Raw genomic sequence first — 22066 nt, 5'->3', positions numbered from 1 at the left:
CATGATCAATATGAACAGCATGTTAGCACTGACACTGTGATGGCATGGCAACAATGAACATATGTCCTGGCATGGCAGCTGCCAAGGGAATAGTTGAGGAAATGTAAGACACCAGGAACTATGAAAAGGCCTTGCATACAGTATGTAGACACACTTTTTTCTCTATCGTCACTATTAGAGATCAGCTGGTGCAGAGAGAAGCTCTGTCACCTTCAAGTGTTTCTTTAAAGACTTCATCATCAGCAGTAGTAGTCAAATTGACGAGCTGAAAGCCTCTTACAGCTTTCTGCTCGACCATTGGATACACTCCAGCATAAAGTTCACCTTACTGCATATTTTCCAAGGCAAAAGTTGGTCTTTGTCCAAATCTTAATGTATTGAGCAAATCTGATGCTCCTGGGGAGTGCAGTTATGTGATGACAGCTGTTTGACGGACTTCTATGACTAACAGACTTACTTCTAGTATGGCAAATATGTATGTAATATTTTCATCCAAACAAAAAACCTGCTATTCCAGACATCAAACAGTTCCATATTTGACAGCTTCACTTAAATTAGGTGTGATATATGAAGAACATCTGCGATGGGCCTCCAGTGAGTGGGTTTTTTGTTGTCTTCAGTTCTGACAGAAGCTGAGAAGCTGACTAACTTTTACAAAAAAAAGAAGAAAATTTACATTTTTAGCCACAGACAATAGATCATGTTTACTGGCTCCCTTCAACAGATGACTGTTCACCATGACAACAGGCCACCCTGATTATGCAGACATTGCATTCCTTTCAACAACAATGAGAAGAAGAGCTTATCCAGCCATAGCACTTAGGTATCATTTGTCGTGTAAAACATACATTAATTCAGCGTCAGTGGATATACAAATTCTAGGTAGGAAAGAGCTACCACAAAACATGAAATCAATGCAGGAAGCTTAAAATGCAAGAAGTACCTTCACTGTGTTTGTGTCCTTAAATAGAGGAAGCAGAGGATTCCTGCTGGACTGAGTAATTAAAAATATCTCTTAGCTTGAACAGAGCTGACCCATTTATCTGGCCAAAGCACATTGCCCTAAAATAAACTGAACATCTCCTAGCGAGCTTGATTGTCAATAGTAATGTGATTTTCTTCTTTAGAGAGTTTAGTCACTGCAGATCCAATTCCAGCAGCATTACTTCTAAACTAAATTCTCTGTACCGTATTAACTGCTGGAGATAAAATGAACAAACAAGGCCAACAAAGTAGAGGTCTGTAATGACTAAAGGTTGTGTGTTGTCACATTGTCAGTCATAGCTTTCACTTTGTAGATGTTTTGGTGTAACAAAAACTGATTAATGGAAAGCTTCAACGTAATGGCATATCCTATCAACTAGCTTACAACCAACCGTACCATTTTGGTACAATGACCTTTGGTGCAACATTAATGCATCTTTAGGTTGTATTGGATAATCCAGGAACACTGAAATGTCTTCTGTAAGATACACTTTAATGAGAAAGCTAGTTACAGAAATAAAAAACACAAAGATATCACACATGGCCAAAGTTCCTGTGATGTCACCCATTGATTCTGAAGCCAGTTTATATCTTTTTCGCCTATTTATTTACAATTTTGGAGGCTTGAACATAACCTCACCAAAAAGCCCATTAAACCTGGTATGTACATTAGGGATATGTGTGATAAACCAGCTAAACAGTCAAAACCAAAGACAGCAACAGAATTATCAGTCGGTTACACTAATTATTAGTGTTTATCACTTCAGGCCATAAATCCCGGTCAGTCTAATCAGTAAGAAACCATACACTACTCTCTGTGCTTAATGGCTCTGGCCTGCTTCCATCATCCTTTTTAACCTGAAATAATCTGAACAGTGAACTGACAGCACTGATAGCATCCCATAGGAACAGTACAGTTCAGCACTATTTTGATCCACTTTTCTTATCCCACGCCCAACTAGCATAATAATAATCCTGCAAACCCTTCACGATGCCCAGACAGCTTTCATACTGCCCCTGACTTTCAACGCACTTTTTTCTCATAAAAATATTGATTCAGGCACCATTTAGGTACCATCATTGAATGAAAAGTATCTTTTCACCACCAGTTTTAGAAGAAAACCCAAGCTATACCCAACCCTTAGCATTAAGGTACATCAGACATGGCAAAAAAATAGAATTTGGGATTTTGTAAAATGGCTCAATAGCGCCCCCTTACATTTTCTAAAAAGATGTCACTTTTACCTTGGAGCATGAGATTATGCAGCTTGATGATGTCATGGACCCCCACCCTAACTATAACAGGTAGTCCATAATTTGGACAAAATTAGCAAAAGGTGTTATGTTTTTGGACAGTTTCCCAGGGTCCATCTAGGATTTACTCCTCCTGGGGGGGTTTGTACAGCTCTGGTAGGGATCTTGTAGAAAAAAGTTGTCCAGCTCATGTACAAAACATAAGGAGAGTGGCTTTGCTAGCTCAAAGTCTGATGTTTCACCATGTAAGAGGAAGTTACTGTTATTCAAACACATAGTCTGAAAACTGTCCAAAACTGAAGTTATGTGGTTACAGACTACCTTTTAACGTGGGATGCGCGAGGTAAACGGTTAAATTAATTTATCAAATTAGCTGCCACGATATTTACGAGTTGGTTAAACTAGTAACCAATCTTTTTTTTAAACACAGTCTTGAAATCACAGTCCATAATGGTCTTTTAAATTGTAATAAACCTCCTGCTACTAGAGGCATAGAGAGCTGTAGCTCAAGTTAACAGCTGCTGCCTTGTTGTCTGAGCTTTCATACAGCACGTCACCAGATGCAAATATGAGAAGCTCAGTGGTAGCTTAGCAGTTAGCATGTAGTAGGAACAGCGCAGTGTGACAGTTTTTTAAGTAGTAAATGGAAATAAAGTGGTAAGAAGGCTGTCCAGGGTTGAACTCGTGTATTACTACGACTGAAGTGAAAAGAAGCTGCATATCAAAGCAAGATATTAATCTGCAAAGAGGAATAAGGGCTGGTGGAGCTAGCTTTTAATGTTAGCCAGGCTGTAGAGAGTATATCAGGCTCACACCACGCCCATTAACACAATGACCCAGTGATGAATTTGACTGTTTTCTAAGTATTTTCTCCTCTTTCAACTAGTCTGTTAAACAAAATTTAAATGAGTGTTTAGCCGAAAGGGGGAAATCGATGCTTAGGAACATCCTTACCTTTAACATATCCCTACGTTGGCAGTAACTGCTAACAGCTGACTTTTAATAATCCTTATAACTGGCAAAAAAGGGGTAGCTGAGACTAAAGCCAAACAGCTAAGACATGACAGCTTGTCAGTCAGGTCAGCCTGGTGTCTTGTCATGTGTGGCTGAAGTTTAGTCGTGTTGCTTCAGTATTTTACCTTATTTTTGCACACGCTTCCATAACTGAGTGGATGTGTTTTTTAAGACTGCCATCACAGCATTTGCAGCCACATCAATTCTGTCACATCTGTATCAGTACATGTATCTGCAAGGCCTAATATATTGCCATATTGATTTTTTGAGTACACACCTTGTCACCTGCTTAAAACCAGCCTAAACACTTGAAATAAAAACAATCCACCAAGGTTGCTTGTATACCAAATCTGCTTTTTTTTACTTCTTTGTGAAGTGGAGTAGCCATTGTCTCAGAAACAGCTGGACGTTTTCCATTGGGGTCAGACTGCAGTTGTATACAATAGAACAGCTATGCAAAAATCTTCAAACAAATGCTGTTCCGACTGAACAAGCAGGTTTAAGATTTGTTTTTTAACCATTGTAACATACATAAGGAGCTGTGGATGAATGCTTGTTTTGTTCACAAACTCTACTGAAGCACATCGAATGAATTGCCAGTCAAGTTAGTGGCCTGGGCATAGAGAGTGTGTTCCTCCATGCAAAGACGGAAGCAAGAGAGGAGGTAAGGACTGTTAAAAAAAGAAAAGAAAAAATCTCAAAAGGCACACAGAGACAGAGCGAGCATGTGTTTATATATAAAAAAGCAAAGACCTGGGGGGAAAGAAACTGACAAATTAGAGCCTGTGAAAAAGAAAAAGCGACAGTAAATCTATAGAGTCAGAGATGAGGTGGTGTGTGGCCCTTGTTGAAAGCGGTGTCGTACAAAAAGGATAGCGAAGCCTTTTTATCTCACTGAGTTGTGGTGATGAGGACGGAGGTCTGAAGATTATGTTTGCTGGCAGAAAGCAAGAAAGCTCAGTTCACTTTCAAGTCAAAGCATCCACAAAATGGATTTGCTTTAAATTGATAAGAAAAAAAACAGCATGATGCATATCCAACATATTTAAGAACCACTGAGCCTGAGTCTGTCCAACTGAATGATACAGGTGAACGCCACTCGAACTGAGTTGAAGGGCCTTGTTGTAAAACTGTAATATCCAAATTTAATTGGACAATTTATTCATGTCATGTGGGGCCATATCTATGTATTATGTTATATATATAAAATTTGACTACTTGTCACATTTGTGAAGAAGTGCTGTGTAACATCGCATTATTCTACTGACTTCCCACTTTGTTGTATCAACAGCCACATTCAATTTTTTAAGGCCATGTCTTAAGTGAAAGGATCTACTACAAAAAAAATAGCATACCTCTTTAGTTAAAAAAAAGTCCCACATTCAGACCGTGTTTTGATAGCAACAGTCATGCACACAGGTTGGTAAAAACAACAAAACATGTTGTAAAGATACATGCCAGAGTCTGCCATAAGTTCTGATTTTAGAAGTGTTTTTGTGGGAATTTGTGCCCATTCATTCTGTAGAGCATTTATGAGGTCAGGCTGTTGCTGCACAAGAGGGCCTGGTTCGCAATCTCCGTTCCAGTTCATCCCAAAGGTGCTCGATGGGGTTGAGGTCAGGTCTCTGTGAGGGCAAGTCAAGTTCTTCCAAATTGAACTCATCAAACCATGCCTTTATATTCCTTGCTTTGTGCACTGGGTCACAGTCATGTAGGAAAAGAAAAAGGCCTTTCCCAAAATGTTGCCACTAAGTTGAAAGCATAGCATTGTTCAAAATGTCTTGGTATGCTGAAGCATTAAGACTGTCCTTCACTGAAGATAAAGTGGCCTAGCTCTAACCCTGAAAAACAGTTCCATACCATTATCACTCCTCTACTAAACTTCAAAAATGGCACAATGCAGTTGGGCAGATTCACCATCTGATTGCCAAACAAGGAAAAGAAAGTCTTCTGCTCCACAGTCCAGTGTCGCTGTGCTCTACACCACTCCAAAGCCTATGAACAACTTTTGTGCTTGTATTAATGCCAGTGGAGGTTCAGAACTCTTCAGCTTTGGAATCAGCAGGGCGTTGCCGACTTTTATGCACCTTAGCAGTTGTCGACCCTACCTTTGGCTTCTTGGCTGATTTGCAGTCGTTCTTAAATGCTTCCACTTTCTAAAACTATCAATTACAGTTGACTGTGGAAAGACAAGCAGGGATGACATTTCCGAAAACCATCTTCTTGCAAACATGGCATCCATTTCAGTAACATGCTTGAAGTCACTGAGCTCTTCAGAACGACCAATTTAGTATCACAAGTGTTTGTAAACAGAGACTGCATGGCTAGGTGCTTAATTTTATACACCTATGGGAATAGGTCTGATTGAAACACATAATTTACAGGTGTGGTCAAATACTTTTGTCCATATAGTATATGTTTCCATTGATTTTAATTAGGCATTAATATCTTTTTTGTCTAATGCAGCTGGTCTGTTATGCAGCTCTGACTCAATTATGTCTGCTTGTATGAACATCATATACATCATTTAACTAATTGCCTGGCGATGAACATGGAAATGCCATGTACAGGTCACTCAGAAGGGGCAAAAAATTACTAATTATTATAATATTCTTGTCTTGTTTCACTAATGAAGAATATTTTAGTCCTGTGTGGTCAATAGAAAGTGTCCACTTTCAGCTCTTCAAAAGGCAAAGGCTTGTGTATTTTATATAAGAAAAGTTGATAATGGTCGTGACTGTCAGATCAGTCCAGAAAATCTTTCTGATATCATTCCTGTCATCAAAAATTAAAATACTGTGGCAAGAAATCTCAAGGTAGATAATAATTCGTTTCTTACAGCAGCTTACATTCAAACCTAGTGGGATGCCACCACAATAATGATGGCTTGTAAACTTTAGCTTTTTTTCCACTTTGTATTTTATTTATTATTCTTATCCTGTTTTAGCTTCAGGGTCTGGATGACTGCACCGTCACTCTTTTGTAATCAAGTAACACTCACAGCTCACATGCAGAGATACAATTTCTGCATTCATGTCACAGCTTCCAGGAGGTAAATTATTCATCATGTCCCTTCATGGTGGAAATGTCACAGGTATGTACTGACAAAAACAGACAAACACTCCGTCTCAGACAGCATATAGCAGCCCTCTGTGCCCTGCTTTGTTAAATGAGACATGTCCAAATTCAGAAAATTTACTTCAGGAAAATCACTAAAATTGTTTAAGTGCTTCCAACTTAAACACAAACTCTTCACACTCCCTTTCTTTGATGTTTTATTTGGAAAGGCCGTTATAAAATTCTCCCATTGGATGATTAAATCTTATAAGGCTATAACTGTGCACTGCGCTGAATCACAATGCTCTGCTTTTTCTTTATTATCAACTAACACGCCAACATCATTAACACTCCATCAACATAAACACCCACCAACCTTCTGCATGAGCTTCTCCCAACCAGCCAATGGAGTGAGACCATCCCATTACCAATCACACCATTGGATGATGTAGTCATCATCTCTGTGACAGCAGCAAGTGGGCGTATGGACTGATATAGCAACAAGGACCACAACCATCACCACAGAAAGTGAGTCACTGGTGGCATATGTGTATCCATGTGTGCGTGGATGTGAAGAAGGTGTTGGTAGAAACACCATCTGATCTGCAATCATCTCTTTACTCTGCTCTGCTTTGTACCATCTGACTTTATAATCTTCCTTTTTGTTCTTCCCTGTGACACACTTTTTTCGAGTTTGCATGTGTTTCATCTTCACCTTCTTCTAATACCACTGCTGCAGTCTGAAAGCCTTACAGGAATCTCTGCCGGTTGCCTGGCAACGACAAAGTGACGAACAGACTCCAGGAAGTGACTGCACACAGCCAAAATATTTTCAAAAATGTTTGCAGCTTTTAAAACTGAAATCTATGATTTTCACATTTTCAACTGCACTGATAAACTAACTGAGTTCAACTTAGACTGGATAATGAGCACGACTAAAGTTAGAGGTTTACCATAGCTAATTTGATCTTTTTAGAAAACCTTTTTTTTGTATCTGTTATTTTTTTTTTTGCCAGAGTAACATATCAGATGTTGGAGCTGAGACACTTTACCATTTCATCCAAAATATTAGCCCATTTTGAATTTGATGGCAGCAACACATCTAAAAAATAGTAGGGACAGGGCTGAAAAAGTTAGTGGTACCAATGAAAAACAGCTGGAGGAGATCACTCAAAGCTTATTTAAAATGGACTGGTGCAAAATGGATAAACTGTTCTGTGGTCAGAGGAATGAATTGTAAAATTCGTTTTGGAAACCACAGACGTTGTGTCCTGCAGACTAAAGAGGAGAGGAACCATGCAGCTTCTTAGCAGCATTAAGTTCAAAAGCCTGCATCTCTGATGGTATGGGTTTGCATTAATGTCCATGACATGGGCAGCTTACACATCCAGAAAAACACTATCAATGCTTAAAAGTATATAGAGGTTTAAGAGCAACATACGCTCCCATTGAGACAATGTCTCTTTCAGGAAAGACCTTGCATATTTCAGTAAGACAGTGCTAAACCCTAGACTGCATCCATCACAACGGCATGGCTTCACAGTAGTGCTGGTGCTGAAGTGGCCTGCCTGCAGTCCAGACCTTTCACCAATAGAGAAAATTTGGAGCATCTTAAAATGCAAAATCTGGCAAAGGAACTACAGGATTGTTGAGAAGAAAAGAATGAGACAACATTCCTCTCACAACTGGTCTCCTCACTTCCCAGGCATTTAAAGACTTTTGTCAAAGGAAGAGGGGATGATACTCAATGGTAAACATGTCCTTGTCCTTACTTTTTCAAGATGTGTTTCTGCCATGAAATAAAATGGTAAAATGTTTTCAGTTTGATTTGAGTTTATCCTCGCAAATTAATTCCCATGTTGCTGTAACAGCATTTTTTATTTACACCAAGTTTAACATTAGTTAAGCACTCAAAAATCAGGGGCTGTAGTCAACCATAGAAAACCCTGGTTGACCAAAATTTGATCCTAACACTGAAAATCTGCATGTTATTTTAAGTCAGCATAACCAGTGACAATAAAGTCAGTGCACCCTTGCCGTCAGTCTAACTGACCTTTAAAATAAACATGACAACATTTTGCAGCATTATAAATCATCCATACATAAATATTGTCCAGAAAGCATGCAACATGTGGCCGATTAGTGAGTTTGAAGAGAAAATAAGTCCACAGGTAAGGACGTCACTAATAAAGATGATAAAGGGATTTAATAAAGCTTATTTGCCAACAGCTGAATAAAGTAGGCAGCAGGGGTAGAGGCTGTGACAGAGGGTGGAGAGAAGACTATAGCAGTACCATTTTAATATGAACAACAAACTGCTCCTTCCTTATTATTTTCGTCAAGTTGTTTTGACGTGTTTCTAGGTTTGAGAGCATTTCCTCAGTGAAACAGTCGACCAACAGCATCTTATTTCTCTACATCACTGCTTTGTTTTTAACAACCAGTGCTCCCTCTGTCTTCCTGGATCACCCACTGCCGCACTTTCTCTTTCTCTTACTCCCTCCACTGCTTTTTCTCCTTGTCTCTCTCTGTCTCTTAGACCAACACATCGACCAACTGACTGGATCTGGTCAGCCCTCCAGTCAACAGTCAAAACTGACATCATACATTTGAAATGTCAGCAGGTAACCAAGATAGTTTGGTTTGCAGAGTAACAACATTAGCAGTGCTAGCATCACTAGTCTTTGGTTCTAACCGCAAGTTTGCATCCATATACCTGTTCTTTATATGATTACATATTTAGCCCATTTATACGCCACTTTAACATAAGACAGCATGTATAAAAATTTTCCTCCATTTTCAAAATAAAATACTGCTAAACAAGGCTGCTCCTACAAGATGCTATCCATTCAGTGAGCTTGTTTACAACCAGGTAGTAGAGAAGGGAGAGCAGGTACATTAAAAGAAGATACTGCCTAAAGCTACAGCACCATCTAGTGGCTGGATGATCATTCGATCAGAAATTATGGCTAACACATGAAAAAAATAGTAATTGCTTTAAGCTAGCAACAATTCTGTTACCAACTTGCAAAGATTATAACGTTTAACTGTTTTGATATAACAGCACTGAAATAGAAGCTGCAGGCCTTCAACAATGTTGTTCTTTGATTAAGCAAAATATCTCATTCATGTTGTTTAAATTGCATACATTCATTGGTAAGATATAGAAACCTTGCTAATGTATTTTTTATTTATGATTTTATTTACTTATCATCTGTCTTTTTAAAAGTTTTGATCATAAATATAGGGCTGCACAGTGGCACAGGGGTTAGTGCTGTTGCCTCACAGCAAGAAGGTTCCTGGTTGGCTTCCCAGTCAGGGCCTTTCTGTGCAGAGTTTACATGTGTGTGGGTTCTCTCCCGGTACAGGGCTTTCTCTCATCATTAAAGATGTAGTTGTTAGGTTAACTGGGGACTCTAGTGAGTGTGAGAGTACCTGGTTGTCTGTCTAAATATGTCAGCCCTGTGACTGACTGGCAACCAGTCCAGAATGTACCCTGCCTCATGCCCAATGGCAGCTGGGATAGCCCCTGTGACCCCAAACGGGGTAAGCTGTATAGAAAATGGATGGATGGATCATTAATATATAATTAGTGTATCAAAAAATATAAAAATGTCAACATTGTCATATGCTGGTCTGGATAAGTGTGTGACATTAAATCTCAACCTTCTTGAGGACAAAAACTTGACAGGTCTAACTGCTTGGACTACAAATTCTGACATCATCTTTAGAATAGTTATTTTAAAAAGTCTGTGAAAAACACTGTCAATCTGCAAACATTAACTCTTCTCCACGGATTAGAGAGATTTTCAGTCCAAGCAGACATGTTGACTTTAAAAGCTATAAATAAACTTTATCCTGAGATACATATCAGATTATGGCAAGGCTTCGGCCAATCATCAAACTCATTCCAACTGAATCTGAGGATAACATTAGGCACAGTTGTTTTACACTGATTCAACCGTCTGTTTCCACATTTGCAACATAGTTCCATGCCCAAGCACACTTGTGTGTGTATTCTGTCTGATATGGCTTTTTGTACGTAGATGGTTTACAAATCAACCATCCAGAAAAACATGGGGGCGGCAGAAATGTGCTCCATGTGGAAAATGGACATCATACAGACTACTGTGGATATATATATATATTTTTTATCATTTTTGAGACACCAATAACAACCCTCTTCCTACCTATACATCTATTGTGACTGAAATGGCCTGTTCTGGGAGGATACAACTGATTTTGAACCAACTTTACAGCTCTACTTGCTGACGAATACCCTGTACTTAGGAATGGTTGTATCTCATACATGCTGAGTACACATAAATCATGCCTGAGACCAGTGGTGGACAGTAATGGAGTACATTTACTTGAGTTCTGTACTTAAGTAAATTTTTTCAGTATTTGTACTTTACTTGAGTATTTGTTTTTTTGGAAACTTATGACTTTCACTCCACTACATTTTAGAGACAAATATTGTATTTTCGACTCCCCTACATTTCTAGGAAGCTTGTTGTTACTCGTTCCTTTTAGGTTCAGCATTGCTTTGTAGTCAGATGTTGGTGTTTTTCTTTTCTAAAATGCAATTGGCCACACGCTGTGTTCCTCACAGAAGGGAACCAATCACAGTCACCGCTCAAACCTGGGATAGATTTGGAAATAGGCTACGTCATCCTCGCTCTGTGTAGCAAGCTCTCCCACCTTCATTCAAACAAAACTCGGCAATGGAGAGATGACTGAGAAACTCAAGCTAAAAAACAACGCACCCACGGCCATCTCAGCTCGATGTTTGAGATTTCAGAAATGAGGAATGATTCATATCATTTCAAATGTCTTCTGTGTACACAGCAAACAAACTAAGTTAAATTTCTGCATTCAAGAAAAAGAAAATAAATGACAATGGTTGTCCTTATTGTTTTTGAAAGCATTTTTATGGTGAAGTTTTTACAGGTGTTTTAGAGACTTTTTGAAGCAGAGTGGTTCTACATGTAAGTCAGTACATCATTAGGTGGTTTCAAAAAGTTACAAGGTTCTGTAAAAGTGCTGAGAAACCAATACAGCAATATACTGATATCAGAAAATGTACTTTGTACTTCTGAATAATTAAGTATTCTTAAAAGTAAGTACTTAGTACTTTAACTTGAGTAAAATTTCACCAAGCAACTTTTACTTGTACTTTAGCAAGATTTGACCACGAGTATCAATACTTTGACTCAAGTACTGGAGTTGAATACTTTGTCCACCACTGCCTGAGACCAGCTCTTATAGCATACTCATGCACAGTGCCTGAGATGTTTGTGTTGACACTGATCAAATGAAACAGACTTTTGGATTGAGGATTCAGGCCGGGGTCGCAAATGTGAAAATCAACACAAGAAACCTCAACTTTAGAACCAACACTGATTCTAACACTGGTAGTAGCGATTTCTTCTTTCCTCATGTGACAGTAAACTATTAGTTTGAGAATAAAAGGCTCCTTTGGGGTAAAAGATGTTTTAACATTTAAAACCTTGTAAAGACATTTTATAGATGAAATGCTTAATTAGGAAACACTGCAGATAAATTAATAATGAAATAATAATTAGCTACTTCATTTTCAAATTGTTCTGGGAATAAGAAAAAAGGGAAGAGTCCCTGTAAGTTCTTCACACTTAAATGAACAGAAACCAACAGCTTTTCTGCAGCAAGGCACAAAAACACCTCTTTAACTAATGTGGTCCTTAGACAGTGTAAAAACTGCTGACCATAGAGGTGACTAATAAGCCAAGTGCACTGGAACACACGCTACATTTACTCCAATTTGGATCAAACACTGACAGAACCCAACCTGGTGGGACTGATCACACCTGATACATGGTGATGTCAGCATCGAGGTAGATACATGTCCAACGTGGCTCACTGATCTCTGCTCGGCTACAGTGACATCACCTATCTAACTAATTAACCCAGCAAATGAAGCGCAGGGAAAAACTGCTGTTAAGAGTTACAAAAGACATCAGTTCCACTACATGAGACACTCTGACCACCGGCAGCATTGTTTTCCCCACTCTTCAGAGGAGGTCAACTATTAGGTTGAAGCTCACATAGCACAAACAATTAGCTTCAGTGGGGGGGTCAGCAGCAGAGGGGCCTGCTGTGAAAGGGCTGTCTTTTAATTTGTGGTCAATTAGGTTGCTTTGAAAGGCGAGAATTGTGGGCAGTGTGGTATCCTGTGGATAGCTGCAACCACAAAATCTATTTTACTATCTTTATCCTTGCACCCTGTGAAGATATTTCTTTATTTTTAGTCTAAATATGACAAAGCTAACTGTGCATGGGCAAACAGTAACATAAAGCAGCATAAGTCCTCTAGCTCTGCTAGTGGTGGTATCAGCTGGCTTAGCTATTACAACAGTTAGCAGAGCAAAACATGTTGTTGACTAAGGCATAGCATTAGTTCCACCGCATTAGACACAATGACTATCTGTGACAGCATCTCATTCACAAGCACACACACAAAATCACACCCACACTTTATGGAAACACACAGAATCCCGATTTACAGCACAATGATGTGTTTCATGTATACAGCACACATGGCAATCTAATTAACATTCTTACATGTCTGTTGTTGCATTTTCAATGAAACGTGCACTCACGGTGCAATTTCATACCTTTATACAGGTTTTTACAACCACACAGTCCTAGATTTAGGATCATACTCATCAATATCCCATGAAAAATAAAGGTAATTATTGCAATATTCTGCTCTTTTGTTACTGATTACATAGCTGCACACAGATACAGGTCTTAACAGTGTCCTATTCAACATAACAACAGGCCTTCAGTCTTTGCTTACTGTACATGACTCCATAGGCTGAGAATGTCTCTTCTCATGTTTATGCATCTGTGCACAATGCACATATGTACAATATCCCATTCTATATCACAGTAGACTTCAGTCCCTGTACAAAACAATGAGAAAAACCCACCCTCACATCCTCTAACACTGATGCTTTTCACAAATCTATGCTGCATGCAGTAACGCCGGATTTATTTTTCAGTATTAGCACTTAGTCCAAACCACCCATCCCTGCTTCTATTTGAGCTTCTGATTTCCATCATTTCCCAGCTAAGCCTCCCGAGATTCTTGACTTGACTTATTTTTCAGTTTAGCTGTTATTTCTCTGTTATTCTTGCAGGTGCTATGTTTAGTTAAAAAAAGCTTTTTTGGTTACATGTAGACACGGCGAAGAGCTAAGAAATGAGGAAAAACAAACAAATCACAGCAACCATTTGACAGGTAGGAAAGTACGACTGTCAAGAAACATATTTTCTTTTATTTTGGGAAAACCTTTTTATTAAAGCTGCACTAGCAGAAATTTCAATAAAATGGGTCAAAGTCTGAGTAGAATGTAAATGGAGTTGCTTGTTATGGTAAACCCAAAAAGATCCAAACCTGCAGAGCCATCTATCCTGACAGTTTTTTCACCATTGAATGCACTTATTTAATTTTATTCAATCCAAATGTTTTTTCTACTTTAAGCTACCTTTTACTCTCAAATGCATTTTTCATTGAATGTACCAGAAAATCTCACTATAATGTTGCTGCCCCACATCAAATAGCAGACAAAGTAAGAATCTTGTGAGCAATATTGTACCTTTTTTATTTTGAAGAGTGAATGCAGAAGTGTTGAAGAGTTGATGGCAATGGCTGAACATTTTGATATTTATACAGATAAGACACAACCACTGACCATTATACTATTACTTGTACCTTTATTCAGAACTGGGATTTGAATCATTGATGAGCTGCACACCACAGAAAATACAGTGGGCCACTGGAAGATCCATGCCATTTTATGGTAGAAAATCAAAGGAATACTTTGCGAGTATTGAATTATCATTCACATGGTAACGTGAGATTTGAGATAATTGCAAATCTCCATCCCTTCAGTAACAACAGCCAGTAGCACAAATTTTGCTGGTGCTGCGACTGCTACTCTCATAGTTGTAGATAGTTGTTAGAGCAGGTGCCCAATGTACTGAGGCTTCAGTCTTTATAGCACCAGTCATAGTTTGACTCCTGATCCTGGCTTGGGACAGGGGCATGAATTTCAAATATTCAAAAATTCCTGAAATATCCTGATATACAGTGCTTAACAAATGTATTAGACCACCACCCAAAGTAAGGTTTATGCCACAGCTGCCCTTAATTAACAGCATTGGTAATTACCCAAAATCATTTTTTATATTTCTGCAGTGGTTAATACACCAATATGTAGAAGCTATTTAACCCAAATGATATTTATATAATTATTATTGTTATCCATAAATTTTCAAATTTACTGATTTACAAAAAAACTGAAAAAAATAGTAAAGCACATTATTATTTCTTGATTGATATGTCAAATTATAGTTATTTACTTGCATTCCTGAACAGAAAAAAAATTAGTTTTAGTGGTTGAATGTTATGCTTGACTAATTTCTGACTTCTCAGAGAAGCCCAGTGAGCCAGCTCAAATTTGGGTATAAAAAGGTGAATTCAGTTTGAAATTCCTCATTCCTGTTCAAAATGGTAAAACGTGGACAACTGACTGAAAATGAAAGAGTCCGCATTAAAGCACTTTATGATGCTGGATGGTCTCTGAGACAAATATGACAGGTGGTCTAATACATTTGTGAAGCACTGTATATCATTGTTTTTTTTTAATTGAAGATTTCACATGACTTTTATGTGTTCAAAAAGATGACTTAATGAATTGCTGACTAAGATGATGAATTGTCGTAGTCAGCGTCTCACTGAATCATCTTTTTGACATTCTTGGTCCTGTCCTGGGAGCACAAACCTCCAACTTAGCTAACTGACGTACTTAGCATCTCTTGACTGAGGAAACTCATTTACTTAACATTGTTGAGTTCACAAAATGAGCCATCGTAGTAGATATTGTTGAGTATAAAAGATTGTTTCTTAAGTTTGAATTATAAAATACTGTATCTGTTAGCCCTTTAATTAAAATTTCAATAATGTGTATACACTTTCCAATCCACCTGTGGTTGATGATCAGCCCATCTAGGGTACAGATGTAACAAGGATCTGTGTTAATCACTTTCAAGCTTTTTTCTGTTTTTCATCATTTAAGTCCATCATTACTGACTACTCTGTAACACTCATTCACATGAGTGATTTCTCCTGCTCCTGTTTGTGCATTTCATTCCCCACCCCCTGTTCCCTGTTACCCTCCAATCCAATACAGACCAAAAAGGCCTCCCTTCAAAAAAGTTGTAAAGCTTGGTCTGCTGTCCTCTCGCTCTCTTTTTTAAGTGCATTTCTCAAACAGTTGCTGCCGACCTCTCCAACCATTATACCTTTACACCTGATATAATGACATTTCCAACTGGGTCCCCCCACTGTCATTGTATAACATTTTGTTAATACCAAAAATCAAACCCTCTTCATTAGGCCCAAGGGGAAGGCACACTAAGGCATGAGGGGAGCATAGTTTGAAACACACAAATAAACTGGTTGAAACTAAGTTTAATTCAGTATTCTATGCTATGATAATAGTAAATAATATGGGAAATTGTATATTTTAATGTCTACGTAATGATAAAACCTTGCAATACAGCCATTCTATAGATTTCCCAACCAGACATGAGTTCACTGATACATGTGACCATTTTCATTTGGTAAACAAAGTGGACCAGCTGACTCCCCTTTACGGCCTTATATCATTCTGCTTTACATTGGATTTTTAAAACTACAGAAATCACTTTTGCTGCTCGTCACACCCCACATCTACTCACATGCACACCTCCCTCTCTCCCCATTGTCTTGCCTGGCACTGGTTCCCACTGACACAGATGGTGATGATAAGAGAATGAGATACAAAGAAAGACACAGAGGGAAGGCAGCAGTCGATGCCTCCTTCCCTTCGTCCGTATCTCTTCCCATATATCGCATGTGCCATTCAGTCATGCATCCAACCCTCCTTTACCTCCACAGCCTCAATTTATCACTCCCAACTTCCACCTATCCATCAGTGCTCAATATGGACTCTTAGCGCTGTCTTAAAGCCCTCACCAACATCCATCCATCCCTTCAATCTGCCAATATGTCAATCTGTCCCTCAAACTATAGCGTTCCTTGTACCATGACCTTTTACACACCTATTAACTTCTGAAATGTGACCTCCTAGGGCATCCATCTTCCCCCCTTCATTCAGCCATCCATTTATCCACCCATGCCCAGCTCCAAAGCTCGCAAACACAGCAACGGTTTGTGCTTTCTGACTCTCAATCATGGCTTGTTTTAGTTTAACTCTTCCAAGCTTTTAAGAAACCTTTTCTTTCTCTGTATTGATCCAGCCATTTACCCACCCTCGCTCTGGATCAATAGCAATCTTAACACTTACCAGCTGCATGCCACATATGAAGGCCAAGGTGCATCTGCCACTACAGCACCCCATGGTGTTCTCCACCTTCCCCGCTGTGATCCACGTGGCGAAGAACTAAAACTCTTGCTTAAAACTCCCAAAACCTCCAGCTGGACCTTGGAAATCCTAGAAGCCCCCCTGGAGAGCCTGTCTGGCTGGCCGGCAGCCCAGGTGGAGCAGCTCGGCGCTCGGCCTCAGAGAGCAAAGATCAGCCCCTGTACTCACTGGAGCTCGGGGAAATGAAAGGCTCCAACTTCATTCAAAAAGAAACGGGTGGAAATGTGATCCTCCGGATTTCCATCAAACAAGAGGTCAGGGATCAAAGATGGATGGTGGCGGTTTAAGTCCACGGTTGATCTTCCAGGAGGGTTGGATCAGGAGGAAACCCTTCCAAAGCATCTATTAGCAGGAGTTTAATAAATCAGGTGGTGAGGCTCATTTTGACTGACTTTTGGTTTCTGATCATGTAGGTCTCTCCAGTAATGTCCACACAGGGTCCACAAGTCCAGAAGCCTCCTATTAGACTAGAAAGTCCTGAAGACAATCATGCCGATTAGTTGCATCCTTGAATAAATAGCTCATAGAAGCCACTTACAAAACACTGACAGACTGGAACAGCAGACAGAGCTGTTGGGATTAAAGGGTAGATTCCCCCGATTAACTGCTCTTTTGTTGAATAATCCGAGCACTTGGATGTGGGATGATTGAAACCGCCTAATTTGTTTCAGGGTGGAAAAAACAAGTGCAAGTGGTCCCTGCCTCCTCCTTTCATACACCAGCTCCTCTCTTATCTCAAGGGAAGTAACGTGCATGTAGCGACAGCATCCTTCAGAGGTTCATTCACATAAAATCAAAACACACCTTTTTAAGCTCCGGTTGTAATCCAGTGTCTACGTTTCCCGTGATTTTTATGGTGTTTTATCCACTGAGAAACCGGTGAGTAAAATTGTTGCCTGAATGTTGAGATATGTCAACAGCCGTTGGAAGTCCTCTCACATCACCTCCACAACATCGTCGCCGTTTACTCCGCACGTCGCTCGGTTAATTCACTTCCTCCTCCGGTACGATGAATAAATCTCTACAACGTTGAAAAAATAAAACAAACAGGAACGCATGTCCACGTTTTAGATAGAGAGAGAAATTTCAGGTCGAATTAAGTCACCAAACGGGACGTGCGGAAGGACGTACGAGCGCGTTAAAACGGCCAAGTTTAGTTTAACGTCTCAGGGTTGTCTTCAAGGAGTGAGGAGGGGAGACAATGGGAACCGGGATGGACCAACGGACCGAGAGAGACAGCCGAGAGGAGCGTCTCTCGCCCGCCATCTGTCAAGTCAAAGACCGCGCTACGACGAGGCTGTTCCGGGTGGGAACTTCACAATAAAAGTAGGTTAAGGCGATATGACTAATCTGCTGATATGGGGAAAACAAAGCGTGTCCTTATTTTGCATACTGTCCTTTTGATACCACCACTGAGAGGCTTCAGAGGGAAACTTGAAAACTCATTACACAGCGGAATCCTATATCTGTCAAGTATCATAAGTAAACAGACCACAGGAAGAGAGGAAAACTACACAAAAACTTAACAGAAACTTACCCAAATAAGGGGGATTAAGGGGAAAGCCATCTATGTTGTGTCTAACTGGGGGCCCATGGATGTCAGTAAAAGCATGACCCATTGTAAAGTTAAGCTGTGATAACCATATTTTATATTTAACCTAAATTATAACCAATCAGAGCAACAACAAAATACATTATGTATGCTGTAGTATAATAAAGCCTTAATGAAAACAAAAATATAAACTCCTTTTCTTTAATCAGAATTAGCTTTTTATTGGTAATGTGGATGGGCACACTGAACTGAACTCTTAAGTCATATCTGAATTAATAGCTTGGGATTGGTATTGTTTTTCTGATACAGGTGCTAAATTGATACTTTTTGTAAGGTAGCCTACTGGTGCCTAAACAGTACCTGAATGAATACTTTGGAGCGGAAAAAAGAGTGTTAAAAATCAGCGGGTGACTTTAAGTTGTCTGGGTATCGTAATGATGAATGAAGTAATGATATCTGTGTTGTAATTTGGTCCAGTAGGTATCTGATGTGATAGCATAGGTACCATGTCACTACCAGATTTCAATACTCATCCCTTTTCATTGCTAAGCCATACAGTGCACAAAACTCAGGATGCCAGATAATAAAGTAGAAGAAACTGAGACAACTTTGATGGAAAGAAAAAATTGGCAAAAATGGGTTAACAGTGGCAAAACAAGGTTAAAAAGTGGCAAAAAAAAGTGGCGGAAAAATATTGTCAAAGGGGCAAAGAGTGACAAACTCTGGTGAAAAGAAGCATTAATGGGATAGTGCCAAAACTTGGTTAGAAGAGGCAAAAATGAACAGGAAAGATGGTGAAAATTGGTTAAAAAGTGGGGAACCAAGTTAAAAGACTGGCAGAAATGGGTCAAAATGGGGCAACAGTGGCAAAAATTAGATAGCAGAGGCAAAAATGGTATAAAACCGTCAAAAATGCATTAAAAGAGGAAAAAGTGGGATCAAAGTGGCAAAAATGGACAAACAGTTTTTAAAAATTGGTGAAAAAGTGGTGAAAGGAGGTTAAAGAGTGGCAGAAAGGGGTCAAAGGAGGCAAATTGGGATAACAGAGGCAAAAATAGGAAGAAACTGGTGAAAGGGGTTTAAAAGTGGAATGAATAACCAGTTTCAACATCAGAACCCAGTGATAGCAAGTAACTGTTAGCCAGGAGCACTAATGCTACCGCTTGAACACAATTATTATCATCAATAAGCCACAACTGGGGAGGACCCATTCTCTGGGTTTATCAGGGGCCAAGATACCAAATATTTATTTATTTGTTTGTTTATTTGTAAAGGGACCATGCTCAATAATAAACATAAATGTTGCCATCTGATGCATTGTACCAGAGTTAGCTTAAAGCTAATTTACATCTGCAGTCCATTGGGAGGGAACAATTAAAACATCAATATTAGAAAGTTTATTGCTTTAAATGACCTTCAATAACAAGCAAACTGTACACTGTCTAAACCGAATAAACACAGTTTAGCTTTCTGTCCGTCAGTAATATCTAAATTGAACCGAAAAATGTCAGTAAATGCTTCACTGTGATTTTAAATGACCTCTGTAGGCCTTTTGGATGCTATCAATCAATAAAATGTTTTAATTTTATAACGTACACTGTTTAAAAGTATCAAAACGTGTCCAAGTATTGGTATTTTTGATGAGCTCTGTGCCCAGTTTGTTGGCTAGCATTTTTAAAAAGCTGCTTATTTTTTTCCCCAATGTAGTAGGCCATATAGCAGCAACCCTGAAAAAAGGGCCGGCTCCACGACAGGTATTAGCCTACCTTTTTGTTAACTTTAAAACACACTACACAATTATGTCAGTCGTTTGACGTCTCCAGGCTATTATTTTGAAGGGACCAGTATCTGACTTCCCTCCGTGTCGCTGCTTCCTCGGTGTAACTTGATGAAGCTGATGTTCCGCTCGGCAGGGGAGCGGCGGGGCTCTTTTCACTAACAGAGGCACACAAACAGAAAAGGGGAGAGATGGAGCTTTGGTCGGCGTGCAGCTGCTTGTGAACATGGCCTTCAACCGTTTTTGGTGAAAGAATCTCTCTCTCTACCTCTCTCTTTCTTTTTTGTAAAGACAAACGTGTTAGCCTCATTTTCCCTTACTTTATATTTGGCTGAAGACTTTCCTTGTAGCCTGTTTTATTAAGGCAGAATGTTTCAAGATAAGGGTTTTCTAGTGTGTTTAAAATTGCCACATTAACATTTCTGATAACTATCCTAGTCGTAGAAAGAGCCCTGGGTCACTCCTGATGGTAATTGCCTCATTTATGAATGACACTTCATTTGCTTCAATGGCTCTGTGTTGTTCACACTGTCCCAGGAGTTCAGTGAAGGCATCACCGCTGCAGAACACAGCCAATTTAAGCTACTTAAAACCCCTCCATTAAAGACGGGGACATTTGTGTGTATTTGTGTGTTGTGGGGTCACATGTGCCACGCCTATAAACTGGCCAGCAGTTTAAACAGACACAGAGGTGTAGAGGCTATCACTGCTTTAGCGATACAACATAATGGCCTGCTTTCCCCTCATCATCAATCTCTGTCACAGCCCACCCCTCCCACACACACCCAGGAGAACAACACATTCATACTCACACACAAACAAACGCACACACACACAATCGAACCACACACAGTGCGACAGGAGTTTAATTATGCCGCTAATCTTGAGTGACAGTCGCATGTATAATGGCTGATTCCCTGGGGCAACGTGTCAAAGCATCCATCCATCCATCCATCCATCCCTTCTTCTATTTATCATCTTACCTACGCAGTCAGCCATCCATCTTTCCATCTGCCCATATTTCCACTCATTTTTCCCTTTCTCTACCTTCAAAATCTGTCTCTATTTTTTACATCACATCCTACAATGTTTTTTTTTCTCTATCTCTGCCATCCTATGTCATGTCTCAGGCTTTGTAATCGTCAGTCCCTCTGATTTTCTCTTTGTCATTCATCATTTGTTCAGGCACAAAAGCTTCTGATCGAGCCAGCTGGGCCTGTGCTTCACCTGGGCATGTGAGGCCCGCTGGTCAGAGGTGTGTCCGCTCCAGGGAGAGGAAAAAACACAAATCTGAGTAGATCTGTCACTGTGACTATGAGCTGGAATAATATCACAAGCTGAAGTCTGTGCTGAAGCAATCAGTGGCTGGTGCTGCATGAAATCACATTTATCAGCAGGATTTTTCTTAGTAATCAAACAAATTTCCTTGTGTTTTTGGAAAATAGTAGCAAGAATACACTGCTTTTACACACTACATGTAATATTTTCTTTTTCTTTGGGTAGAGATGGGCAAGTTACTGAAAATAATTAATTTAATAAGACTGAAACCGAGCTGCTACCTCAATCACTGCATTATAATAGTCATTGATTACTTTCGAAAGTATCTTTAGTGTTACTTCTATTTTTAAATACTCATTAATGTGCACATTGTTTGTCGATGCTGTTACAATGTAAGGGGAAACATCTTGAAAAATTTGCACATGTCATATATTTGTGATATTATTTTGCTAATTAGTTCGCTGAAAGCAACAAGCCCATCAAATAATACATGAAGTGTATCATAAATGACCCTGCATATCAGAAGGATTGGCCAGATTCTATGTCTGTCATCAGGCAAATCTGTCTTGCAAAGCTCCAATATGAAACAATTGGCCAGATCTGAAAATGGTCTGAATGGTCTGAAACCCCCATATAGATAGATACATTTATACTCCTTGAATATAATAAAATTAGTTC

At 39.4% G+C, this 22066-nt stretch overlaps 1 protein-coding gene across 2 annotated transcripts in view; it reads right to left on the bottom strand.

Moving 5' to 3' along the window:
* Nucleotides 1–18023, bottom strand: part of nkain2 (sodium/potassium transporting ATPase interacting 2) — a 141462-nt gene extending 123439 nt beyond the window's left edge. For both annotated transcript variants that reach the window (XM_041804668.1, XM_041804669.1), the window contains exon 1: nt 16704–18023. In XM_041804668.1, coding sequence (XP_041660602.1) covers nt 16704–16757 — 54 coding nt within the window. In that variant the 5' untranslated portion in view covers nt 16758–18023. The remainder of the gene's footprint in view (nt 1–16703) is intronic.
* Between the last annotated feature and the right edge of the window lie 4043 nt (nt 18024–22066).

This window comes from Cheilinus undulatus, linkage group 14 (genome assembly GCF_018320785.1).
Source record: "Cheilinus undulatus linkage group 14, ASM1832078v1, whole genome shotgun sequence".
Classification (NCBI taxonomy): Eukaryota; Metazoa; Chordata; class Actinopteri; order Labriformes; family Labridae; genus Cheilinus; species Cheilinus undulatus.
The sequence above is the reverse complement of the archived record's forward strand: the minus strand, read 5'-3'. Positions and strand labels throughout refer to the sequence as shown.